General features: G+C 40.7%; 1 protein-coding gene across 8 annotated transcripts; it reads right to left on the bottom strand.

The window, feature by feature from the left end:
- Nucleotides 1–1,163: 1,163 nt before the first annotated feature.
- PODN (podocan) lies at nt 1,164–27,954 on the bottom strand. 8 transcript variants are annotated; one of them, XM_083847017.1, is made up of 12 exons: nt 26,374–26,568; nt 25,397–25,522; nt 22,791–23,035; nt 20,953–21,046; nt 19,316–19,380; nt 15,160–15,269; nt 12,954–13,110; nt 10,949–11,064; nt 8,388–9,045; nt 5,547–5,695; nt 3,213–3,413; nt 1,164–1,837 (listed from the first exon to the last, which is right to left on the bottom strand). In XM_083847017.1, exons 2-11 carry the CDS (start codon nt 25,431–25,433, stop codon nt 3,251–3,253), a joined length of 1,794 nt encoding a protein of 597 aa, XP_083703143.1. In that variant the 5' UTR covers nt 25,434–25,522; nt 26,374–26,568; the 3' UTR covers nt 1,164–1,837; nt 3,213–3,250. The 8 variants fall into 8 exon arrangements, with proteins under 8 accessions (XP_083703143.1, XP_083703142.1, XP_083703141.1 ...); XM_083847016.1 differs by having other exon boundaries at nt 25,397–25,589; nt 26,374–26,567; XM_083847015.1 differs by having other exon boundaries at nt 25,397–25,584; nt 26,374–26,567.

Here is a 27,954-nt window from a genome sequence, read left to right as displayed (position 1 = left end):
AAGTTGACTCTCGCTTAAAAACAGTATTAAACTTTCATCATCTTAAAATTTTGGACCTGATTCTAACAAAGTGCATAAAGGTGCTTAAAGGTGCTTTCACCACTTCATGCACCCCACCAGACTCTCAAGGAATTCGAAGGAGCTTGGGGGCACCGTACTTCTCACAGAATCACAGTGTAAGGCATTGAAGTTTAAAGATAAACAAACACTTCTACACAAAACTGTACAAATGTGCAAATTCTCAGCTTGTTCAGGAGTAAAATAAATAGGTCTATTTCACCAAAGACTAGCAAAACTGGTCACCGGGGTTTGTTACTAGAGATACCTCACTAATTTAAGATATATTCTGCAAATATTTCACATAGAAATCTGTCCCAGAAGTTAGTTGGAAGGTTATTTTATTGCTCAGCTGTATAGCTGATATTCAAAAATGGTTTTGGTTTGTTTTTTTGGTAATTGTTTAGGGCCAAGTTGTTTTTTTCAGGAAGCAATCTTTCCTTCTATGATTCCTGACCAACTTGGATCATCTAAATTAGAAAGTTTCAGCTCAAAATTACTGTTGTGCTACGAGAACCCAAAGGGAGTGTGGAACTAGATCTTCTCCAGCAGGAAAAACAGCTGGTAAAGAATCAGGCCAACTATGTTTCCAAGTAAATCCTGGAATACAGTATGCAAAACAACACGTGTTAAATCAGAAATCCTCAAAAGAAAAGACCATTTCCTCAAACAGATTAGCTACCTCAGATGAAGGACATTATAATCAAATAGGAACCTTGCCATCCAGGTACCACTGCAAATCTTCTTTTCCTTGGTTTCTTCATTTTCTGTAATTTGAACAGGAGCTGAGAGTACTCAACATCATAGAACGAGTGAGGCTTTAAGAGAGTATGACAGCAGGTACTGTCTCAAGACTTGAACTAAACAAAGAAATTTCTGTTGATGCTTAACAGTTTCTTCTTAAGACACCCCCACACTCACTTATCTCTTTTGCTTCATTAGTCTCACTTCTGGCTCTTAATGTAAATGATATACTATATATGAAAAATTCTACCACATATATCATACTGCATACCACTACTCAGTCTTCTGGACATATCTTCCAAGACATTCATACAACTGCCACGTGGACAAATAACAGCAAGACACAAACTATACCAAACCTCTGGAAGGTAGACATAGCTTTTTTTATATATATTCACAAGAGCAATTGTTTTATTTTAAAACCTTTCTAAAACAGGCATATACTGCAGGCTTTGGCAGTAGAGATAAAATATTTTGGGATCCAGCCTTAATTTGTTTTTCTCATCCAAATATACACATTGTTCTAACAGAGGAATAGTTTAATCCAGACATATTACTGCTGCTTGATGACCCAAATGCCTCATATACTGCTCCTCACATGAAACTACTGCAAATATTCATCTTGCCTGATCAACAACAGCTTCTTTGGGGTGGCAGAAAAGAAAAGAAGCATATACATGGTTCACTTAAAATGCAGTGACAAAAACAGCATTTGAAGGCATGTGTTCAAAACAGTCCCATATTGTTATTACAGATGGAAACAGTGAAGGAAGAAAAACAGAAGAAACAAAAGCCAGCTTTTGTGAGTTCCAGAGCAATCCCTTATGATCCTGGGTCTTGTATAAGATGATTTGGAAGCTTTGGAAAGGCATTCAGGGTCTCTCCCTGAATAAGGCACTGTAACACAGTCTTCCATAAGCCTGGTCCAGTGCCATAACAGTTTCTGCGTAATTCATTGCACGTTTTGCTAAGTGTTCTCTATATATCTATATAGATATATACACATAGACATATATGTAATTTTCCATATGCTTTCCTGCAAAATATCAGAAAAACAAAATAAGTTACATAACAGAATACAGAATAGGCTAAATTTAGTGCCTGCTGACAAGTTGCACATGCCCCAAACCAAACCAGCAATGTGCTGATAAAGAAGTTATATATACTCTAAGTTTTTAAACATAATTATTTCTTTTCCCACAAAGATTTGACACAGCCTAGCCTAGAGGTCTAATGTTTAACTTTCCAAGTAACTTCTGTCCTTTCCAACCTCCTTCATCTTTTCAGTGAATTAGCACTATTCCTAGCAATTCCTTGTGCTATTTCCCATGACAAAATGTGATCTGGGGCAAAACGAAACATTTCTTTCAAAGTCTTGGAGTTTAGCTCTCCAAAAGTAGAGGGCAGTATGTTGAACCTCATCATCCCTTTTGAATATAAAAGGCTTAAGATATGCATAAAGCAGATCCATATTCTTATGGAAAAAATACATACTTTTAAAATATAATTTTCCCTTCATCTTTTCCTCTGCATTTTAAAAGAAAAGAGGTTCAAGTGGCTGGTCAGATTGGTTATGGAATGCTGAGATTTTAGTATCACCAGTCTGGAGTCCAAGTCAGCAGCAATCATGACTTGTAACTGGCAAGAGGCTTTTCAGTGAGTCTTGGTGAAATGAGCAATGAACCCTTGTCAAGACTTACCGGTAGCAAAAGCATAGGTTGTTCTAAGATCTTAGGCATGGCTAACCTGGACCAAGAATTAATCCAGTCCTTCATAACATTTCCAAAAGTGACCTGAAGTGGATATTCTTTCCATAAGAAATATTCCAAGTACAGTATTATCTTCCAACCCACTTCCGTGGTCAGTGATTTAGAGATTGCCTGAGACAGAGGTTGCACCTTAATGCCATGTTTACAAGGTACTGCTGGGACTACCTCCCTTTAATTTATCTAATTTTTTTAAATCCACTTTCAGCTCACATGGTCTTCTGCATCAGTAAACTTTGGACTTTGTTCTTCGTTTTCCCTTTGAACTAGTTACTTAAAAATATCATGAAATACCTTTCTAAAAAAAAAAAAAAAAAACAACAGAACTGGTGAATAATGACCTCCATATTTATCTACTGTCTCTGCTGTGGCTTTAAGCCAGAGGCACTATGAAAAGTCCACTGCCTCTGATAAAGTAAAGGCATATACTGACTGTTTCAATTTAAAAAAAAAAAAAAAGTATTTTCAATCTTTTTTTAATTCTGCAATTCCTGGTCATGTTTTAGCAAAAGTCTTTGAATCTAGGGCTCAGACATCTACTTGTTATGTTTCAATCATACTTGTAATTGGAATTATTTACAGAGAGGAAATATTTACTGAGAGTGTAAGAACTGCACTCTGATTTAACTAAACTTCAGTTGTTACCTCCAACATGATGTTCTTGTGTGAGTTCACATTTTATCTCAGTTTTCTTCCTCTTCCTCATCTTCCATTTCCTCTTCTGAGTCATCCTTATTCTTTGAAGTGTTGCTGAATTCAGGGTTGCCTTCAATATCCAGTACTTGTAAGTACTTTAGGCTTTGGAAGAGACTCTCCTTCAGTGCTCCAACTGCAATCTTATTAAACCTTTAAACAAACAAACAAAAAGACCTTCCTGTTAAAATAAGCCCATTTTTATATCCAACACAGAAATGAAAGAAGACTACAAGAAAATCTTTCTGCAGAGTTACTCTGACTTTACTCTGACCCACAACAGCACTTCAGAGATGCCAGTCCTTGTAAAGAAAGCAGAACCGCTAAAAACGCTGGCATTGATTTCTCCTCATGTAGAACTGAATTTTGAAATGAGGAATATGGAAAGATGATTATCTTTCAAGTGTCTGAACAGTGTAGAAAGGTCCTGGCTGACAATAAAAAGTTGAAGCTCAAAATCAATGTTCCCCCCTCCAGACCCGTCACTTTTTGTTCCCCCCCCGACTGGCCACATTAGGTTGCAGAGTACTGACTCCTCTGGCCATAAAAAGACAGGGAAAGCAGGTACAGATTAGCAAGCAGGCAAACAAAGTGACTGAACAAAGCTTGCTGACAGCACTGCGTATCTTTGCAAAGGACCCTGCAGGAAAATACTGGGAAACGTTAAGTATCTCCCACTGATTTATAGTTCCCTGGTCACACTCTCAAAAAAACTCCTACTTTTCTCTACCCAGTCCCTGTTCCCTCCTCTGTAAAGGTATTCTGCAAGGAAAAAAAATTCATAATATTGAAATTCCTCCCCCACAAATTCTTTCTCTTGGCATTCTGCTTTCTCCTTCCCAGAGAGGAAAGGCATCTGCTCCATTGCCAACATTTCAAAGCGCAACTTGCTTTTCCACGAGATTCCATGTCATCCCTTGACAGTTTAATTCTTCTCCCACAATACATGAAATACTGGCACAAAGTATCCCTTTAAAAACATGGCAACATACAATAATTTTTCATGTTATTTTGGTTTCCAAGAATGTAAATAAACTAATATGAAGTTTCAGAACCCCTCACATTTCCTGCTTCGTTCCTTACTCTTGAATATGCTTAAAATTGTATTCTGTCTAATATTCCAGATGTATATTATTGTTTCACACTATTACATGGATTAATTGCCTCCCATTAAGAAATACAGCTTAATGTGGGTGGAGTTGCCTCCTAAATATGTCAGCAAAACTGTTTTGCAAATTTCTTTTCTCTCTTTATATAGAAATATAGAATGTGGTATGTGGTTTCTGGTTTGCATCCAAGCATTCACAAAAATCTCATAAATATGAGCAGCTGAATAGACAGACTGCTCTAATTTACACCAGACTTTTTAATTTTATTTGCTTGGTATGGAATCATTCATCCAAAAAGGTATGATTCAGAACTGTAAGGCAGTATTGTTGCATACAGACAAAACAAGGCCATATTTAATGTTGGCCAGCAGGCATTCTAGGCTTTTTGAACATGGGATCAGCTTAATCACGTATTCTGTAGGGTTTTGTATTTTACTTCTAAGCAATATTTTCAATAATGTTTTGTTACATTAAAATTGAATATATTACTATGCCAGATTCAGGCTTCACTTCTTGTGGTATAAATCCTTAGTAACTGCTTAAATCAGCTACTTCACTGTGACTTTACGTTATGTGTAACAAAGGTCAGTATCTGCCACCCGTAAAACGCAATTTAATAAACAAGGTCCTCATCCAAATGACAGAGTAAGAAAAAAGAAAAAAAAAAAAACAGAAAAGCTTTCTAAACTTAGTTACATAACTGCCACATTTGTGACAGTTGATTATGTTGTCATCTGTTTCTAACAGAACTATCAAAGAAATGTGCACGTCAAGATCAGTCATAGAAGCCCCATGACAGGTTGGGTTTTTTTTGTACAGTACCAAAATCCAGGGCTAACAGACAAAGGCAATGCTGAAGTCCTATAACTGGACTGTAAACTTGTAGTTCACAGCTAAATATTGGAATACGACGTAGTGTTGTTAAACATTAATTTCCCAGAATTTCTAAGGTGCCTAATCCATTCTAATAAGGCACGGACAATGTCTCTAAAGAGAAAAAGCATATTACGTGTATCCGTGTGTTTTCTGAACAGATGGACATAGCTTCATCACATTTCTACAAAACAAAGATGCTTATTTAGAAAGTTAAGATTTTAAATACTTTCTAAAAACTAAACAATTGTAAAGTGGATAAAGAAGAAAAACCGTGCATGTTGAAGTAGAAACTTGACCCTACCTGAGGTAAATTCCCTTTATTTTGGGTGTGGATTCAAAAGCATTCTCCGAAATGGTTGTGATCTTGTTGTTCTGAAGATACAAATATTCTAGAGATTCTGGCAGGCCTGGTGGGATAGAAAGCAGCTGGTTGCCAGCCATGTCTAGTGACTGCAAGGAAGAGACAACAAGGGGTTAAATAAATAATTGAATGTAAATATTAGCAGCACTTCACTGTTAAGTGAGCTTAACAACAAATGAGCTTTTAAAGGTTAGCTGTATAAACACGTACCCTCTCCTTTAAAATGTTATCTACTGCTTTTATGTGCATATATACATACATACATAAGGATATAATGCATGCATATGTGCATTTACTAAAAACTTAATATGGTAGCAGCACAGAAATAAGATGTTTAAGCAAAGCTTATCCAGGATTTGGGTTTGAAATTCATCTGGAAGCAAGCTTTGTTTTTCAGATGGTACTTTGGTGAGTCTGCTTCAGCACCTTTACCTCGTGAGGTCAGGAAAACAACAAATGCTGTGTGTAGAGTGGAAATTGTAAATTGTCAGCCATGCACAACGATTGAGTTTGATTTATTGGTGGAAAACTGAAGTGATATTGACTGTAGCATAAACTGATTTAATCTACTTCTAATTCTCATCAAGGTAAGCGCGGCTGTGACAATTCTGCTCTCTTGCATTACTATTTAACATCATGATTTCACATGCCATACCATGTTGTTTTGTTACGCAGCTGAACATTCCTTATGTCTGTCCCCACACTTTAGCCCATGACTATTACAGTGAATTAAACCAGACTGGGTTTCAGATATGCTTGAGAATATTCCTTGGAAGCTGTTATTGCAAGTGCTTCACTAGCTAAGGTTACATTAGATAAATTTGCACATAAAAACAGCTGAAAATATTCTCACATAGATCAATGGACAAAGACATTCAGGACTAAAGTCCGTGATACTTTCTTAGATGAGTTTAAGCAAGGAAATGGATCAAAATAAGTGTTTTGTTATCCCGGATCGTAGCATTTTCATAGCACCAAGCCAACATACTAGTTATGCGTTTTTCAGAGTTACAGTTCTGTGGATGATTGTCATGATTTCGGTGTTTTTATTCTCCACATAATCCCAGTCTGGCAAACAGTTATGCAAATGCCTAGCTTTGCAATTGCAAATAGATAGTCTTCAGTGATTTCCATGGAAACAGTGTGGACTGCACTGTATGCTAAGTACTTGCACAACCAGGATCTTATGTGATTGTTATCTGTCCAATCTCCTGTGCACTAACTCATTAACCAATTGCAGAGTTAAGCCCTTAATATTAAAAAATCAGATTCATATATACTATCATGGAAATAGCTAACAAGTAGTGAGACTGTTTAAGAAAAAGCCACAGCCAAAAATGACCATTAGTCTAACAGAATATTAAGTGTGTGCTACTACCTTAACCTTGTTTAAAATGAACAGCATTTACTGTGGGGTAGGTACAGTTGAAGGGCCCATGTTTGATTCAGCAATGCATTACTCTGGCTTGACAGTCACTACAGGGGAGTGACTGCAACATAAAAGTAACATGAAACTGCAATGAATCAGGCCTTTCAAGAAAGCCAAACTTGAAATTTTGTAGTTCCAACCAGTAGCTATAGCTGCCTAATGGGTCTCATGACCGATTTTTGTTTGAGGGATTAGAAAAAAGGCCGGTGACAATGGCTACATTTCATCAAGCTACTGCAGCAAAACATTACCAGTATCTGTAATTCTCATCACCAGCTTCCTTCCAAACTACATTCCATCTCAGATATATTTGCACACACATGCATGCACACACACATCACCGAGGCACCAAACAAATGCAAAATGTATCACTAAAATCACCAACCAAATCTATGGCTGATGCAAACCAACAGCACTACAGATACTGTTCCTGCACTGCTGATTTACATTACCTGAAAATCACGCTCATTTATTTCCAGAGACAACAGAAAGAGCAATGTTCACACAGATAAATGCCTGGAATGTCTGAAAACACAAGGGGGACCAGCAGGACATATACTCCACATTCTTTATCCCTGCTCTGCTGTCAGATGTACAAAGTTTGCTTGCACAGTGACCTAACCATGTGCACCCTAGATGGCTGCCATATGACATAGGTAATACCTCTTACTGCAGGACACAGGCTGCTGCCTAAAAAGAAATGCAGACAAATCCTTCAGCCAGTGTAACAATTTCGAAAGGTCATTTTGTACAGCACAAATCTGATTGTTTCTGCCTGCCTTATGGTTTGTGTTTAACTTTCTCCAACAATTAAGCAAATGACAAGACTGCTGATTGAATCCAGACCTCCTAACTGCTATCCAGGTGCCTTAGCCAGCTGAGCTGCTAAATCCTGCAGCTTGGCCTGTCTGACTATAAGCTGATGTGGGGGCTTTGAGAATTAAGAGTGTTTTTGTTTATGCATTCCTTCCTCTTGCTCTCTCTTCAGTGCTGATTTTAGATCTTTTGGGATACAAGCTATTTGAAACACAGTTTCAGTTTTAATGACAACATTTGTTAATGTTTAGCTGGAAATACAGGACACCATTAGGGTTCAGAAACAAAAATGTCTTCACATTTCCCAGAATTAGCAGTACATGGTGGACCACCACTTTGGTCAGCAGTGGGCGGTACTCACCTCTGGCACAACAGCACACCATTTTACTGCTAGAAACAGAGCATGCAGCACTTACAATGCAAGCCCAAAACACGAGCACCAAGCAAAGCTAGTACTGGTGCTACATAAATTGGCTTAGGCAGACAGATGAGGACATCAGCGTTACTAACATGATTAGAGAAGGTGATGTTTCTACCTGGAGACTGCTGAGTTCTCTCCACGCTCTTGAATAAATGGAATTGACTTTCAGTTTATTGTTGCTCAAATACAGTTCCCGCAGTTTTGTCATCCCAGACAAAGTCCCTTTGGGGATGATGCTTATCTCATTTTCCTTCAGTTTCAGAATCTGCAAGTTCTTTGGGAAGCCAAAAGGCACTGTGTTGAGATGATTTCCAGAAAGATCCAAGGACTTTAGTTGCCTCAATTTACGGAAGGCCTCCCGATGGATCTGGGGGCTTTTGAGCTTATTGTAGCTCAGGTTCAGCTCTTCAAGGAAGTAAGTGGTAGCGAAGTCATTCCTGTTAATCTCAGAGATCTGGTTATGAAGGATCATAAGTGTTTTCACTCGTCGGGGCAGACCACTGGGAATCCGTTCCAGCATGTTGTTGTACAGGTGGACAGTGTGCAGTTTCTTTAAGCCCTGGAAGGCTAGTGGGTGAATACCTCGGGCTTTTAATTTGTTATTGTGGAGCAGAAGGTACTCAAGGTTCTTAATTTGGGTCAAGACATCTCTGCCAATCACCTTAATTGCATTCTTCTCCAGGTGAAGGAGGACGATGTTTCGAGGTAAACCACTTGGGATTTGTGAGAGATTATTGCTGGACAAATCCAGATATTCAAGACTAGACAGTTTCCTTGGGAAAGCAGGAAAGAAAACACTCTCTGTTTAGATTCTGCAAGGTGAAATGATAATCAACTTCCCCTAGGATTGTACAATCTTTACAATCTTGCCCTGGCACAGCTCCTGTTACTGCCCTTTTTTGTCTCACAAAATGACTGATGCGGACAGCAAAACAGGGAGCTCCCACACTGCCATTAAGGACTAGGCACTGCCATTGCTCCCTGGCCACGCTAGCAAGAGAACGTGCTAGACTACACAAACACCCAAACCCTGCCACCTGGATGAGACGTGAGATGTTCTCTCATTTGCCAGTACAAATAGCAATGTGAACAATTTCAGTTCATCACAAAAAAGCTGCAATGGGATCACCATTAAAACATAATTTAGCTCTCAATTTCACAGAATCGTAGTCCAAGTAAGAGTATTTTTGTCTCTGAAATTGTATATTTAAACTGAAAAGCAAGCCTGCTTTTAAGATGATGAAATATTACTCTTATGGAAAGTAGAAATGCTAATTCAGTGTCCTAGACTAAGATACTGAACTTCTGACCCTCCAGCATTATGGAAGTGAGTCAGGGCTAGATCTGCTTTGTGTAAGCTACTGAATCTGGATTCCATGGACTCAGTTGAAGCTAAAATAAATCCTCAGACCAGCCACTTATACCAACTGGATGTGGATCAGTGGTATTATATGCCAGGACTGAGGAGCTCCTGCGAAGAGACTGATCTGCATGGCACTACATAACCCACTGCAGATGACTAGAAAGTTTTCAGGAAATACAAGAACTAATGCATTACAGACATTACTCACTGGTTACTACGCTGTTGTTCAGAGCTATCCAAGTATGTTCTGAATGAACAAATATACTTTCTGGGTAAAGCACTTCACTGCTGCAAGTTGTAATGCCTCCCCAGTTGGGTACATCTCCAATAGGATTATGCTGTGCTGTACAGTTAATATCACAAGAGCAGAGTAATATCCACCCCCTCTGCTGACTGTGACTGCTGCCTTAGCTGTAGCCACTGTACTCTGTTCATCAAAATCTTAACAGAAATGATATGTCCAACATTACCTGGAGGGTGACACAACAGAGCTAAAGTAAAATACTACAGGAGGTTTCTGGGAGTGGCATGTGGGAAAGGAAAGAAATTTTTCATTGCTGGAGATCAGAAAAGTTTACAGAACTCACACCAAGTTATAGGCAGGCCTGGATTTTCAGGTAAAACAAGGGCAGCACTCAGTGCAAGCAGAGACAAAGGTTAACATTTTGAAGCGCTAAGTCCCAGGCTAAATTTAGGACAGCCAAAGGCTTTTTCAGTTGCACCAGTTTCTAGAAAAGCTTTTGCAGCCATCTGGCTATTGAGCAGCACCACTGCATCCCCTCTTACTCCAGCAGTCTCTCTGCCCTGGGGTACAGCTGTGCCAGATGAATTCACAACTGTGTATCAGTGGCTGCTGCCTTCAGGTCACAGAAACAAAAATGTGGCTTAGCAAATATGAATGCCTGGCCTTAACTTCCAGTGAATTGCCCTGGAAACTGAGAATTTTTGAGTAGCCTCACTTCTGATTTGTTTGGAAGAACAGAGACCAGCCTGCACCATCATTCTGGGTTGCCTGTTCTCAGAGGGAAGTTACCTCGCATGACTGGGTATGTGGCCATCAAGAGCGGTGCGGTCTGATGTGCAGTGTTCTGTCTTTTGTATACAAGTACTCTGGAGTGTGAATTCACACCACTCACCACGACCTTTGCTTTTCAATGGCAGCATCTAAATCTACACCTTTTCATCTAGAGCTAGCAGAGAAATGCATAACGTTGTGCAGTTTTTAATAAACGTACTTTTAAGTAGATGGACTACTATACTAGGGGAGGCAGACAGACACAAACACAGGTGCAATCTACAGATGTGATTCTCACCAGAAAGTTTCGTTGTCCATTCCTTCATTAGTCAAGTAATTATTCTGTAAATACAGCTCCCGCAGGCCCGTAAGTTCACTGAAGGCTCCTTTGGGAATCTTCTCTAGCTTGTTGTTCTACAGTTACCAGAAGCACATAGCACGTTATTTAGCATGAAACAAAATAAGACATTCAGGTTCTGCTCAGCTAATACCAGGTAAATAAATTAAATACCAGGCAGGCACAAGATGTTTCAGGGCATGTTATAATTCTGCCTAAGAAATAAATACAAATAATAGCTTAAAATATTACAACTTCTTTTTATTGTTTTCCTATGGAATTTTTAGGTTGAGTTAGAATTTGGCACCCAGGGAGAACTTTATTTTGCATTCATAGTCCCTGCACCTATGTGAAAATCTACAATGTAATTTAGGCAACTAAAGCTTGGTTGGAAGCTGTGAACCAGACGTTCTTTTAGTATTCGACATTTGAAAAGGCACAGTTTCTGCAATGTAGATTCCAAAATAATTACTCCGTCCAAAATATTTATTGCCTTAGTGTGGCTTTGGAGTAGCCAGCAGGCAGATACGAACAAAATATGAAATTAAATTCCATTTAGGAATTCCATACAGGTACTGTAGGAATTATAAAAGGATATATAAAACTCTGAAACTGAATGTTAAACTTCCTATCGTTAAGGTATACACAATAATGTGATTGGCAGGCCACACGAAATACATGTCCCAACTAATATAAAGTGGATACCACCAGAGACTAATTCAGCTGGGTATCTCAATGAATAGCGAAAGAAAAAGAAAGACCTGTCACACCTATAGTACTTTTAATCAGTTTGGGCCCACTATTTGCCGTTTCCCATTTCTCACTGTCACATTTTTGTTTTTTCCCAATCAAAATATCAATTTAAATGTTACTATTGACAGGCAGTGCACTTGAAAACAAAATGCCTGTTTCTCTCTCCCACTTCTCTGCCCTTAACACAGTTGGTAATAGCGGGGAAGGATAAAAGTTCAAAGAGTCTTCAAAGTTGAGCCTTCTCTTGGGAGATAACAGTTACTTATAAATGCCAATAAAACCCAGGGGTTTAGTAACTCCACACTTTGCACAGAAATTCCAGAAATTTAAAGGATCAGACCCTTTGCCTTCTTCAAGCTACAGAAGCCCATTTTCTAGAAGACTTTAATGAGATTTAGCAGTGAAATCTTCAAGGGAAAAGAAAGCTGGGAGGCAACACAGAACTGCATAAGACCAGGGGCTGATAACAGACTTCAGTCTACACACGTCCAAGGAGCTGTCAACACGAGAAACAAACAGAACCAGGATTCCCCACCACTGCAGCTCTCCCATTGCTAACAAAGCTAAGAACTTTAGCACAGATATTATGAAGTGTTTTTATCAAAATCAGATGACATGGAATTAAAAATGCTGGAGAGTAGATAATACCACAACTTCTGCTCTTACGCTATTGCTGGAGAAGTTGTAGCAGTGAAGAATCACTGATCCAAACTTTCTCTGTGTTGACTGAATTGCCAGTTCAGTAGCAAACAAAAATCACTGATGATAGGGAACAGCAGTCTATGTGATAGGAATTAGCGAGCAAAGCCAACATCTAGGGGGTAAGCAGCTGTCAGGAAAAACACCATCATCAGTGGCAAACTCAACCAGGAAGCCAATTAGTGGATGGCCATGCAGAATGATCTACCTTCTTGTACTAGCAGGCATTAGTACGATTATACCCAACCAGGGTCCAACAGTGCTACGACATAGGCATTTGCCTTTCATTCTCCTGAAAACACTGAAAAGCAATTTTATCCCCTGTGAGCATTTTCGTGTTTTGCAAAAACATGCTATTACTTACAAAAAAGTAAGGAGATGGCTACGAGACTTACAACGGGCCTGGGAATGTGTTCAAGCGAACTGAAATCGCTTGGCTGTGCAGTTTGAATCCCATACAAACATAGTACTTTCGTCACAACTGTAAAGGAATACAGAAGCTTGGTGTCGTTACCTTTAAATGCAATTTGTATAAGGCTGGAGGGAGATTCTTTGGAACATATTTCAGGAAATTGCTGGACATTATGAGTATCTCCACATTATCAGAGCCATTGAACATGCTATCAGGTAACCCAGCATCTGAAAGTTTGTTGTTATGAAGATACACAGATCTGTCAGAAAGAGAAAAAAAGATGAAGTCAAACAGATACTTAGACCTATGTTTGTTTCTTTTACCAAAAGAAAGCTGTTTAAAAATTTTATTTTTGTCTATTCTTCTTTCCTTGAGATAATTAGAGTTGTTTTCAAAACATGCCCTTTAATTTAGCAAGGCATATATGCTTAGTCCAAATACTCTCCGAAATGTAGATATATTTAAATTCCAAACCTGGATGTGAATATGAATTTCACGAGTAGCTTCACCTTCTTAACAAGTAACAGAATGCAAATCTGGGATTGCAAAATGCTTTGAAATCTAAATTTCAGTTTTGTCATTTGGACCTAGCTTTGTACTTGGCTAAGAGGTACAAAACACATCAGCGTTGTGGCCTTACTCAAGAGGGTTAAAACGTGTATCTGTAAGAGTTTTGTTTTTTAATGACCCTTTAAAAGAGGGTTTCTTATTTTCCCTTTGCCCGTCTTGCTTTTAACCTTTAATATTCACCAAAGAGTTTCTCCAATCAGATTAAAAATAATTAAAAAAAACATTTAATCTTCCTTGCACAGGTTGTAATTCTCTTTAAAGCAACTGAAGTTGTTATGAAGTTATGACGTAACTATGAAGTTATGACTGGTTTAACTGCTAAATAAAATAATTTAACTTCTTTATAACAAAAGAAATTACAGGACTTTACTGATCGCTATTACCCCTTCATTCCCTGTGTGTACCCTGAGATGCAGCAGGCAGCTAAAATCATGGAGCCAGGTTAAAGCTGCAAAAAAGAGCACAGTGTAAAAGTGGGCTTGGACTCTCTACCAGTTCCAGAGAACTTGGCAACATCTTTCTGAAAGGAAGGAAAGGCTCAGAATGGAAACACAATAGTGTAATCACACACTCCAGGAGGTCCAGAGCCACATGAAAATAGAGCTCACCCTTCATGGTCAGCTGTACTTTTAACTTACAAATATTTGCCTTTCTGAAAATGCTGTTTTCCAAATAATCAGTGTGAGACCATGAACTGTGCTGGGAGCAAATAAACCAACTGAAACAACTGAAGTAGGATTTTATATCGGCAATTTCAGAAATCAATGAGTTATTACTCTGATTAAAATGAATGCTGTTGTGGGAGAGTTTGTAAAAATCACTTCAGAAGAAGTGCAAGTGTTTTAATATGAAATCAGAACGTGACAGCTTATGTAACTCAAATTAGGAAGAACACGTATAAATCTTGCTTCTTTTATGACGAGATATTGCCAGAAATCAATGCCTGATTCTGCCTTTTTAGCTACCAAGAGCCTCTGAGACTAAAGGCCTAATAAGTACAGAGTGGTTTCTGCTCTCAGTGAAATCAGAGGGAACTGAGAGTTCCTCAGTTCATCACATGACTGGGCTCTTGGAGCTCAACTGGGTCAGCTATTATTAAGTGCTTCCAAATTACTACCAAAGGAGCCTGAGATGTCTCTGCAGGATTTAGATACTGTAGTGTCCATATAAAGAGGTTACCCAAGAGGCCTTTGGAAAAGACTGTATCTCACAGGAGGTGTGTCTACACCCAGCTGAATTTGAGATGGACTAATGTGTTGCACTGGATCCAGCTGAGAAAATCACAACCTGAAACTAGCAGAGAGACCTCTGACACTAGAGGAAGGTAACTATGCTTAACTTCAACATGGTTGAGTCACACTCAACTGTATTGAGTACTGTACACTCAATGTGACTCTATTCTTTTTAATGGGTTATAAAAATCTGGCAATTTCTAACCATTAATCCCCATTTCGAGAAACTGAAGCTGTTCCTTTTAACTTGTAACTGAAGCATAACCAAAATGGAGACAAATTAATTTTTATCTATGCAAAAGTGTCTGGCAGCTAGTAAAAGCCCTTGGAAGGTATTTGTCTGAGAGGTTATTTGATCCTTCATGCTGAAATTAACAAGTAGCCAGCTTCTTTCAAAAAAGTATGAGCAGGCAATAAAATGGTTTAGCCAGATAGTGTCTCTAACTCACCAGCTACCTCCAAGCAGCAGCAGCACACTATTCTTGTTTCGCTTCCTGATCCCTTACCTCAAGTTTGGTTTCTGTCCAAATGTGAGTCCATATATCTTGGTGAGATAATTGGCTGCAAAATCTGCACTGATCAAGGTATTCGGGAGGAATTTTGGAGCCACTGTTAGCTGAAAAAGAAATATACGGGGCAATTCCAGTTAAATGCAACAAATGTTTTAACCAAGTATAAGGCCATCAACAAAACACTTGCAAATCTATTTTCTCTGAACAGGCAAAAGTAAATGAAACAGAATGCAGATTGTATGAACAAAAACAAATTGTCCTCACTCACTAATCTCTCCAGGAAGGAGACAGACTTTTGCTCCAAGATATGTGAATATTTGTTTTGGTTGGAAGAATCCTGCCTCTTTTTGGTGGAAGAAGTCAAAAAGTTGTTATTCTGAAAGCAAATGCATTGCTTATTATTGTTTATAATTCCTCAGTCTTCTGTGCCAAAAAAATCCAACCCACCTCACACTGGCCTACTGTTTACTCCCAAATGAAAGTATGTTGGTTGGGAGAGGAAGTGTCACTTCGCGTGTTTGTTCCAGTACTGCATCCATTTACAACGATCTCTTCAACAAAAGACCCAGGTTCCCAAAGGGCAGGGATGTTTCCGAGTTCAATGATGAAATATCAAATGGAACTTCAAAGCAAAGACCTATTGTATGGCGATACTTTGTTCTGATGAAGTGATGCATCAGAAACCAAATACAGAAGGGTTCGTGTCTCCAAAACTTTTTAGTCAAAGAGAAGTAGGATTTGGTCCTGCCTGCTCTTGGCCTACTATTATTTTCACCAGTGGTATAAAAAACCACTAGGAATGTCTGTATCTGAACAAAATCTGGTGGAGTGAAGACTAATGATTTTAAAAGCTCAGTTTTACAGAACATCCAGGTAGTACAATAGCTAGCTTCACACAGTGGCTGGTAATTGCAGTCATTCATCTAGCAACCAAGAATACAGGTTGCATTTTTCTAGGTTACAGGACAATTTTGTGGAAAACATGAACCCAGCAGACTTATGCATCAAGATTAATCCCTGGGAAACAAATTATCAACGTGATGCTGTGCTAGATATGATCCTTCAGTACATAAACAGAAGACTACTGAATTGCAGTAGGCATGTGCTACCACTGTGGTTACATATGTTAACTATAGTAGCAGTGAGACAACTGATAAAATATTTTCCGTACACTCTGAAGGAATCTTTTCTACGGAGACATTGATTTTTTTTGTCCTCTAAAGCTCTGAGATCAGGACTGAAAACTCTGGGCAATGGTAGAAATGTACCTTCTAGCTTGAAATTATTTGAATTTGTAAAGCTTCTTCCTCACAGCACTGTTATGTGAAAGAGCAATCGGTTGTTAATAATAGTGTAAGAACAGAAATATTTGGAAGATGAATAATGTATGAGACAACAGACACTTTAGTGAAGAACTACCCCAACACTTATACTATGTATTTACCTAAAGTAAAACCTCTGTGCTAGTTTGTCAAGTGTGCATTGATGTACTATAGCCATGAACTTGTAACTTAATGGACTCAAGATACAGCTGTATTTTTTTAAAAGGTAAAAGTACATTATATACTATTTCTTATCTTCACCTGTGCAATCCTTCAGCTGTCTTAAGTATTTAATGATCACAAACACAAGTGGAAAGATCTCTCAGTCCCTCCTATCTATATGTACAGATAGTACCTAAGCAGTGGAAATAAGAAGCATTTTGTGTATCACCACAGTTGCCACAGCACTGCCCTTGACTTTATTGGCAGTCTCTCACCTCCTGACCTGGGAGATATGATCTCATGGAAGTGCATAAGGACACTCATCTCCAACTAGGAAGGTCTGGCAGAACTAAGTCTCTACCACAACATAATACTGAGATAACAGACACAGGAAATAAACTTAATCACTTTCATACACAGTGGCACATTAAAGCTTTTCTCCTGAAACACAGTCTGTTGGGTCATAACTTTCATACAAAACAAAGCGAATGTCTAAGATATGTGAAATTAAAAACATCAGAACCACAGGAAAGAGAAAGAGAAGTTTCATCCAAAATGAGTTTTCACTTGCTTAGGACTTTGCTTTGGCATTTCAGCACTTAGTCATGAGGGTAATTGATCTCCACTGGTTGACTGCTTGAAGGATTACTGCTGGATTGTTGTAATTTAGCAAAATCAAAGGTGACTGAACAGTTTCATCTAGTGTATTGCCTAATAAGCAGCAATCTTCATTTCTGCAGCTGCAATTTTCTTGCAGCTTTACTTCCCATATGGCAGATAAGGTTTCTCCACTATTAACAAATAGTTAATCAATGAACTTGGAAGGATGATACAAAAGTTATTATCAGTTTGAAACAAATTTTCTTGCTTATCACAGGCTTTGGTATAAACAGAAGTACTGGATCCAGGTGAATCCCATATCACTTTGGGAATACTTGGGTATAAACCTCTGTCACCAAAATCACCATTTTACAATAAATAATAATGGCAGCTCAGGACATGGTCTATAGTTTGATGGGAGAGACTTCAGTTATTAACAAGGCTTACTGTAGCTACTATGTAATTAATATATATCATGAGTGTGATGAAAAATTCTAAAGGAAACTACAGCAACCATTCTTTACTTAAAGTACTTCTTACTCATAAGCCATTGCAGGATTTTAGTCTATTACAATATTTTGTTTCTCCAACCAGCTAAGCTCATTTAATGAAAGATAATACCTGGTGGGATCACAAGTGAAGATAAAGCATAAAAGATATTCCATAAAACAAGGAGCAAACTACCAGCAAATCCCTGCTCTCCTCCAGACACCACAGTTACTTGATCTGCATCATTTCCCACTGCAGAGTGGATGCAGTTTGAAGCCAATCTGGTTTGTCCTGGCTTGTGATTTATAAGGAAATGTGTTATTTTTGTGGGTCCACAACTTCTCACCATAACTAGTTCTGACATTCGCTGATGTTTGCATTTTCTTTTGGGATCCTTTTCTCTCTGCAGTAAAGCCAGAAAAACCAAACACTTTGTTTTGTCACACAGGGAAAACTGGAGTGCGAAGTTCTGGAATATTAGTCACAGTCTGGCTTGTTCCTTTTTATGGAGTTATTAACTGCCAAGATTGTTACATGGAAATGGTGCTTGAAAGAGAGAAAAGAACACAATGTTACTGTACTAAAGAATGGGTTCTATTTTCAATCACTCCACACAGAAATCCATGGAGTGATTCTGGAAATGTCTTGGCATGACTGAAACCTCAGTGTGGCCACATGTATATAAATGAAACATCAAAGGGTCACAGATTATAAGAGGATAATAAAAAATATATATACGGACACACATACAGATATGTAGAGAGAGAGAAAAGGAAGAAAGGGAAGGGTATTTGTAGACAAAAAAGCTCTGCCTGATTTTTAACTTATATTTTTTTCTGCGGCATCCCAGTTCTTTCTATAGCAAATATTTGTGGGGGATCACCAGAGAAAGAGAAAGCCATAATGGGAATCACCATTAAGGGTGGGTATGGTGGTATTATAAGGGTATGTGAGTAGGCATTTCATTTCCTTGCCTTGGCAGGAAGGGAAATGTGCTTCTGTCATGACAATCAACTTGGATCCCCCAGACGGGATCTTTTCCATTAAAAAAGAAATTCAACTCCTATCACTGCAGCAAAAAGAATAAATTCATTACCTGTTCAGCTTCACTGTGTGAGGGTATCCTCCCCCCAACAAACCTATTGAGAATGGGGGTCTGAGAAAACTGGATGGCATTTTGCAGATCTTGACAGCTCATACACAGGTATTAGGATGCGTTTATTCACCGGTATTTCAACCCAGCCTCATCCGATTGAGATATGCAGCATTTTACACCATTCCCCCAGAGCTTATTTGCATACAGGGGTAATTTATAGGTGCAGAGGCTCTCCATACCTCCCTACACACACACAAGGGAAAGCTTTCACCAACCATACAAAGAAATAAGCATTCAAAATATACCAGCATGTGTAGCCTCTAAGTTTTTGTCTTGACCTTAAATGAACCTTCATTAGAATATCACTTTTGGACAATTTTACATCCATAGGATATCTATTTTATAAAGAATTGAGAACTTGCTTGTTTAACTTTCAGAACCCAATTAGAAAAGAACTCTGAAAGCCTTGTGAGCCTCTTACCTTATTGTTTGCCAGGTATAGGTAATTCAAGTTCTCCAGATGCTCAAATGCTTCCTCTGGCAGCCCTTAGGAACAGGAACAGCTCTGATCAGTAACACTGGCATGCTATTGCCTCTCTGACTGAAAATACCAGAGGGTGTTTTTCTCTCTCTCAGAGAATATTTTAACAGAAGATTTAGATATCGTTCATTGGCACTGATACAATCTGATTCAGACCTATTGTTGCTTTTTTATAAAAACCAAACCAAATCAAGCCAACACAGACTGTTAAGAACAATGGCAGACTGTTAAAAATTATAAGCATGCATGGTTGTGGCCCACCCTGCTGACAGGGGTCACGTACAGAGCTGGTGTAGACTTGCTATACAGCTGATTATCAGTGCTTGCAGCAACCATGCTATCTGAGAAGTTTCTTTGGTAATTTTTTCATGAATCTGCAGATAACTTTTCTTGGCAGGACATAATCTGAGGTCATTTAATGATCAGATCAATCTGATCTATGACCATGAGGTTGCCAAAGTAACACCAGTAGCTGCATGTTGTAACTCTTCTCTTGTGCTGCTTCCCCACAATCCCATACAGCCATGCAGTAACCAGCTTAGAGCTAATCCAGCTCAGAGCTAATCGTCCTCCAATAATTTTTAATTTTCAGCTGAATCACTCCACATCCAGCTGATCACACAAGCACTACTGCAATCACAATGGAAAGGCTGCAAATAACACTTTGACCTGGCACTTAGAAAACTGAAAGTCAAAGGTGAAGCTATTTCCCATGTCAAATCTTATGTGAAACTTAGAGCTGCACTGAGGCTTGTGAAAGAAACATCACACCCAAAGGGTAGTAATATCAAGGTCTGAATCTATTAAGCAGACCTCCTTGTGTTATGTAAGAGTGATATGTTTTGGATCCCATGCATAATGTGCCCACATTCTCAATAAAGGCTATTTGCTGTCATTGCAACAAGGATAGTAAGAAAATTCAGAGCAACTGAACAAACAAGTTAAGAAAAATTGCATCCTTTGTATTGCATATCCTACTGTCTTATTATTTCCTCCAATTTCTTCTACTTTCTTCACTAACCAGTTGTCAAGTTTCTCTAATAAACACTAGACTTAGCAAACAAACCCTGCCTACATAAATGAAAATGCTTTTAGAAGGGGAGAAGTTGCCTTATTTGCAATATATGTTATATGTATTTATATTTAATTCAGCAAGGACTGAACTGGCCTAAACTGCATTGACTGACTGAACTAAACAAGTGAATTAAGAAACAAGGTCAGTCAGAAGGAAATCATTCGGCATGTAGACATTTCTGGTTCTCAAGTGCATTGCATTGATGTGCCTGAGGGACTGGAGGGAGTTTCCTGGATGAGAAGATCTCACGCCACAGTACATAGTGCTGCTGCCAGGTCTCCTCCACTGGTTCAGTAAGGCTGCATTCTTATACACTGAGTGTTATGTTTCAGATGATAAAGTGCCTCCACAATCTGTGCGATGGCTAAAGGAGTGATGCTTACAGCCAGCCACTGAGTCCGTCACTCCTCACGGCTTCCTAATCAGCTGCCACTGGGCCCACTGCACAAGCTGGTGTTGCTGAGGCTCTGTCTCTGTGCACTTCACGGCTCTTCCAGCTTACCTTTTGAAGTCAGCCTGTTGTTTTGCAAATTGAGAGTTTCTAGTCTGTGAAGACGAGCAAGCTCTTCTGGAAAGATTTCTTCTATCTGGTTATTCTAAGAAAACGGAGAGGATTAATCATCAGCAAAGTAATCCAAGAAGGATCCCAATAAAACCCAGACTATGAACTCCAGTAAAACTTGGAAATGAACCCACCATGTCAAATCACTGTCAACAGCCTTTTCTCCATAATGAGCCAAACTTGGATCTCAAAACCAAGACATCCAAACCCAGCAGCATTTGAAGGCCTGAAACAAGTTCTGTGTTCATCTCCATAAATATTCAGCTTATGGACTGGTAGCACACAGAGTGCAATCATGCCTGGCAAGGTTTATAATCCATCTGCCACAGCCAAACGTGTAGCTGCAGCAAAGCATTTGCTACAAGGTTGGCACTGTAGAGTTTCAGGTTTATTCTGTTATTTAAGTGTTGCTTTTAAAATGAAGAATTTTTGTCCCACTGCAAACTTGTCATGAGCAGGGAGAGTCAAATTGTGTTCAGTTTCACTGGTTTTATTGTCGGAAGCGACTGCCATCAGATTTTCATTAACAGGCTTACTAGCATTTAGGCCATTAATGAGTGATTCTAGCATTTTAGCATCTAAGGGACTAAAAAAGTCAAGGACCCACTGAGCTGGAAGCCAAGCTAATACACAGAAAGTGACAGCTGCTGCTTCAAAGTAGCTTCTCTGCTTTTGGCAGTAGAGGTGGGAGCCATGGCTAGCACATGCCTGGAACAGATCTGCTGAGGAAGGTGCCAGCTTACATTACGGTTTTTCTAACTACACAGCACTTGGATGGAAAGCTTTGAACAAAAACTGCATTTTAACCATTGATCAGAATTGGCAAACGGGAGCAGTAAACAACAAGCGATTGCTTAAGAGCCAAAGAAGCACTGTGGAGAAGTCTGGAACCATGACCACAGCTTGGAGGAACTGCCACGGCGCTGCCACACACCAGCCCTGCTCACGTCCTGAGGTGTCAGAGCAAAGGCAGGGAAGGACACCTGCCAAAATGCTGGTCATGGGGATCTAGGCACCTAACAGCAAAGCGTGTTGTGGACAGTCTAGGACAGGCTCCTACCTAAAGTTTGAATCTCATATTCCTTTCCCTTGTCTTGAAAAGACATGAAGTCTCCATAGCGCAACCAATGGCTGCGGTTGTGATATTACAGCTTCCTGGGTAAAACAACCCCAAAATCTCCTCACTGCATTCACCCTGGCAAGTGCAGCACCAGCTCTCACCCCGTGTTGACGCCATCCATCTCTCTGGTGCTGCTTCTAGGCCCGTGAGGGATGGTTTCAGCTGCACTTCAAGCACTCCTTGCTGCGTGCACATGCTGCAGGGAGGGGGCTTGAAGGAGACGGGACACTGGGAGCCACTGGTTGGCTCTGTGTTGGGACCAGCGTGCTGTGCTCACAATACTGTAATATGTTGAGCTGTCAGAGAATTTCTTATTAATGGAGCAGTTCAGTCCATACTTTTCAAAGACACCTCAGAATTGAAGGCCTTAGCCAGAAGAAAATATTACTTTGGACAAAAATTCTTCTCTTGGAGCTGGGAAGAGAATAAGGAGGGAAAAAATCTGATCTTTTTTCCTCCTTTGATGTGTGGAGAGAGAATTAGGGTGAAATGTCCCCCTTGATTCTGAGAGACCGCCCAAGCCTTTCCAAAGGGCTGTGTTGAGCACCAGGTCACTGCTCTCTGAGCTGTGTGGGGCCAGAGAGCGGGGATCCTGAGGGGGCAGCAGGGTGCTTTGGCCCCGGCCCAGGAGCCGGGCGCTGAGGAGCCGGGCCCGTACCTGCAGCGAGAGGTGGTTGGTGAGCTCGGGCAGCAGCAGCGGGAACTCCTTCAGGTCGATGCCGCCGCAGTCCACGACGCCCTCCTGGGTGCAGCCGCAGTCCCGGGGGCAGCCGGGGGCCGGGGCCGGGGGGCGGCGCCGCCGCTCGGGGGAGCCCTCGGGGAAGTCGGCGGCGGCGGCGGCGGCGCAGCCCAGAGCCAGGAGCCCCAGCGCCAGCAGCGCCCGGCCGCCGGCCGGCATCGCCCCTGGAAGCCGAGAGAGCTCGGGGTCAGCCCCATGAGGCCTTCCCCGGGGGGGGCCGGTCCCCCCGAGACCCCCCGTGGGTCCCCAGCTGCCGCCCCCCCCGCCCACGTTATTTATTGCGTTTTTTTTTTTATATTGAGAAACGCCAGATGATCCCGGAGGTTTATAGAGGAGGTTATGCAATGTTATTCGTGTGTAGCTGCTGGTCACGCCGGCCCAAGCAGCTCTGCACAGGGAAGCGAGAATCGATGTAAAGGGGGTGTGCTGGAAAACTGGCTCAGCCGCCAGGACGCCCCTCAGGGGCTGCTCGGGAGCACCGGCTAACAGGGTAACAAAACCTCCCCGCTACTGGAAACACAACGGGCTGCCTATGGGTTTTGGACGGCGCTGATCCGACCCTTAGAGGCCTGGCTAACGCTCAGCTTTTATCTTTCTGGCAGCAGGTTAGAATAATGCAAACAGAAGTTGGGTATCTACCAGATCATCATGGCCCTCATCCAGCCCCCCTCATCTTGTTTGTTGCCCTGCTCAGATTTCTACATAACAATTTGCAGTAACAGCCAGGGATGGCTTTTTTTTTTTTTTAATTTATTTATTTATTTTTCCCCCTTTCTACTATCCTTTGTATCCAACAGTGATGAGAAATTCTTATTTAGGCTGATCTTTTAAGGTCAACAAGCACGACGGATTCTTGACCTTGTGAAATAAATACTCCATCCACCCCTGCCGCTCCAGGTTCCCTTGCACGAGAAACAAGAACCTCCCAGAGCCCGGCTGGCACCTGTCAAGAGCGGCACAGCTCTGTTTGCATCCCTGGGATTTGCTGCTTTGCACCAGCTGAACTCGGGGGCTCTCGCAGACTTTGGGTGCTTAGGAAGCATTGGAGAGATCCTACTCTGGGTCACAGTCACGATAATCTTAAATGATTTCTTTAAACATTGACTTACACTTGAAGAAATGGGAGAAGGGTGGCACTAGAGGACAGAGCACTGGCCTGAGATATGGATGGGTTTGGTTTGGTCCTGGTCTTTGCTACCAACATGCTGGGTGATTTTAAGAATTTAACATTGTTTGCTTGATCCCTCTTCCCCCTGCTCCACTATTCCACAGCTTCCATATCTGTAAAAGCTGAATATAATGAAATTAATCTCCTTTATAAAGCATTCCAGAGATCAGATGGTGTTCCTTATATGGCAATATAGCTAGATATTAACAGTGAGATCAAAATTGGCCATATGAGTATGCCAACAAGGGATTAGTAAAATCCTTAGTATTTGGTGACCTAACCTCAGAAAATATTCCAGAAATCTTAGAGAAAATAATCTCAGAAAGTACAATAAATCAGATCTCTAACAAAGTTATTTTTTCCTATATATCAGCTTACTGTTACAGATATTTACAAACAAAACTGAAGAAAAAAATTAAATACAGGTCAAAGCAGCCCTGCTGTAACAATGCCAACATGATTTCGATAGCAGTTACATAATGACTGGCATTGGGCTCTATGTATTTGCAACATGCTGATTTTTCCATATCTATAGCAGAAATTATGTTAAAAAAATTAGCATGAAATACTGCATCTATTATTATGCACTAAAATTTCCCAGACAGTCTCACCCTATTGTCATCAACAGATAAGATTCTGCTACGATGCCTTTGAAGGGCATGCTGCTCTGGTGCCACAGGGAGACACTCCAGATACAGAAACATCTGCTTGCATCTGGAGAACAGGCAGTAAAACCAGACATGAGTTTGATTTTCTTTTAGTTCAAAGAAAGCCTGAAGTAACTCACTCCTTTTAAATTCATTCCCATGGGCCTGATCCAATGCATTATTAAGAAATCTTATTAAAGGGGTAGCTCGAAACCCACTAGAAAGAGCACTCTTCCCTCGCTGTCAGAGGGCTTTGGATCAGACTCTTCCACTCAGAGACTGAAGTTACACTGAAAGCAAGTTCAGGGTTCTCTGTGGTTGCATCTTTCTGAGTTCAGACAGAAGCACCACGGATTTCTGCACTTTGCTGCAGCACAGCCCCAGAGGCAGGGTGCTCCAAAAGGTACAGTCTCCAGAAGTAAACTGAAGTTTCAGGAGTTACTGTAGCTTTTCAACAATTCCAACTACCTCAAACAACAGCAGGCTCATGTTCAGAATATCTCATCTCTGCATCTGTTGTTCTCTACACGCATTTCTTACAGGACACATGCACACTTGAAAAAACATCCTCTCCTTCAATATCAACAGGTTAAGTAAATTTGTAGCTTACATTTGATACCTATTCTGAAAGCTATAGCTGAAAGGCAGGCTGCTGGATGATGTCTGACAATCCAGCATTTAAAAAAAAAATAAAATGCTGAGAAACTCACCTTTGCTGTCAGAGATCAGATGAATGGAGAAGAACATTTCTCTTGCCCCCACAGGCTCCCTCAGCTCATGCCATGTCAGTTACATGCGCTGAGCTCAGAGCAAGTCTCCCCTTTCCAAGCCAGATCCTTTCCAGATGTGAGCAGCAGAATTAGAGAGAGTAATAGGCAACCCTCTACCAACGAGTTTCCTGCACTTTCCAACGAAATCAGAGAGGAATTTTCCAAAGTCACCATATGGGAAAATGTGAGTAGGAAAGAGGAAGCAGCTATAGTCCGAATATAAAGACCTGGGCAAGAAGCAATCTCCCATTGCTTTTTGTCAACACAGTTTGCGAGATCTTTGAGAGGTGCCAAAAGCAAGCATGCTGGAATTGACAGACGCAGAGGCGGTGTGTGCTTTAGCATTTCATTGCAGGACACTGGAGCTGCACTATCTGATACTAGATCTTTCATTTCAGCTGCATTCAACACAAAATCTGAATTCCAGGTGGGAATGTCCTCCCATTCCCTGGGGGCCTGTTTCAGATTAGCCAGGAACAGAGAGATTTCCCCTTTAACTCCCCCCCCTTTTTTTTAACACATTAACTGATCTTCAGGGACCAGGGATAGATAGGCTGTGAAATGACAAATGACTTAGAGGCAAAGTCACAACATTTGACATTAACACCCCATCTACCCAATCTCTTCTATATTTTTTAAGCCCCATATTACAGCACTGAACACCAAAAAACTATCCCCCATCCCCTCAAACCTCTCCGGTCACATTTAGCCCAAAGTCTCACGTTTCCTATTTTTCCCCTCTTGGTAAAAAAGAGAGGAACATGCTGTTTATAACACAGTATGCTCTAAGTGCAGCAATACTTCCAAGAAAGCAACACAGCTGGTTATCACTGGCAGCAGAGTTAGGTTTTGCGTTGTATTTTTTTTAATATAAAGCCACCTGTTTTGTGAATGCCCTGCAGCATGCTGTACAGTACCTTCACAAAATCCGCAGAGGAGCTCTCCTCACCAAGAACACGACCTTCTTGCTGTATTCCTCCCCTTACCCCCCCAAAAAAAATCCCCACACCGATTCTTTCCTCTCGACTCCAGCTGAACTAAAGTCTAAAGCAATTAAGTTATTTCCTCCCTCTCTTCTTCCAGGCTCCTATCAACTGGAACTGATCCCTGTCTGTGCCACGTGTAAGTTTCAAAAGTTATTGTGGGAAGCGTGTTTCTACTGAAACAAAAATAAAAACAAAGCAAAGCTGGCTGCTTATTCTTACTGATTCAGAGATCCAGAATGTATTTGCCTGCTACCCTTTTTTTTTATTACAGCACCCTGAAGCCATACAGCAAAATTAACACCATGTTTTCAGGAAGGAGAAAAAAGTGTGTTTACTTTGGGAAACCACCTATCTTACTCCAGTCTGCAAACAGAGGAGAGTCGGGTGATTACCCAGCTCACTATTGATGCCAGAGCAGCCCAAGAGGGAGAAGTAGAGAACAGGATTCACTCTTCTCCAAAAGGGTATTTTTCTCTGTGTTTTTGTTGTGGAAGTATAGTACTTAGCTACCCCATTGCATCAGAGGTACTGCAGGACATTACAAAAAGAGGGGCATTTTGTCTCCTTCAGTGATGGCGAGACAGAGGCAAAGAGAAGTGTCATAGCCAGCTCAGGATTACCCAGCACCACAGAGCCGGTACAAGCAAACAAGATACCCCACGTGTGAAGGTTACACCCTTACTCTATGCTACAAATTACCTAAATAGGAAAACCAGAGCTGGATTCAAACCTACCCAGAGGTGTTCTTACCCACCACCAAGCCAAGGACTCTGCCCTAGCATGGTGTAAGGTCTCACGCAACCACTGTTTCTGTTACTACAGCATTCGGTTGCTTTCAGAGGAAAGACATCCCATTGCAGGACTCACAACTCAGGATTAGTTGCATGAAACACTCCCAGTCAAACCACCCTGGTTATCCTTGCTGTTCCCTGCTGACAAGCAACTGCGGTAGCTGCAGTCTTAACAAAGAGGCATTCAGGTTCAAAACCTGGAGCTGAAAATTCAGTTTAAATTTTGGTACAATCACTTCTTTAGATTACACAGATGGCACAAAAACAAGTCCTCAGACAAGCTGCTGGGGTACTTCGGTGAACAACTGGCAGCTATCACAGCTTCCTGCACCACAGCAGCTCACAGGGCCTTTGCAGTGGGCCAGGCACCCAGGGCACTGGGCAAGACCTACCTTCTGCCCTGGCTCCAGCAGAAAAAAAACACCAAACCAAACCAACCACACAAAAAAACAGTGGTGGTGAAAGACAGACTTTGCTAACCTGAACTCTTATTTTTCAGATAAGGTCTCTCTCATAGACCTCTGCATAAGGCCATGCCCAGGGCCAAGCTGCTGTACATGGTACATAATTATTACTGTCCAGAAGTAATAACTGAGAATTACGACTTACTGAAGTTACACCAAAGCTGCATCTGCCTCTTGGAACCACAGAGGATCAGGAAGCACAGAGGGAGCTCAAATCCATAAGACCTGCTCAGCTCTGACTCTGCAACTACTGTCAC

The sequence above is a fragment of the Anser anser genome, assembly GCF_964211835.1.
Source record: "Anser anser genome assembly, chromosome: 8".
Lineage (NCBI taxonomy): Eukaryota > Metazoa > Chordata > Aves > Anseriformes > Anatidae > Anser > Anser anser.
This window is presented reverse-complemented; position numbering and strand designations above follow the sequence as displayed.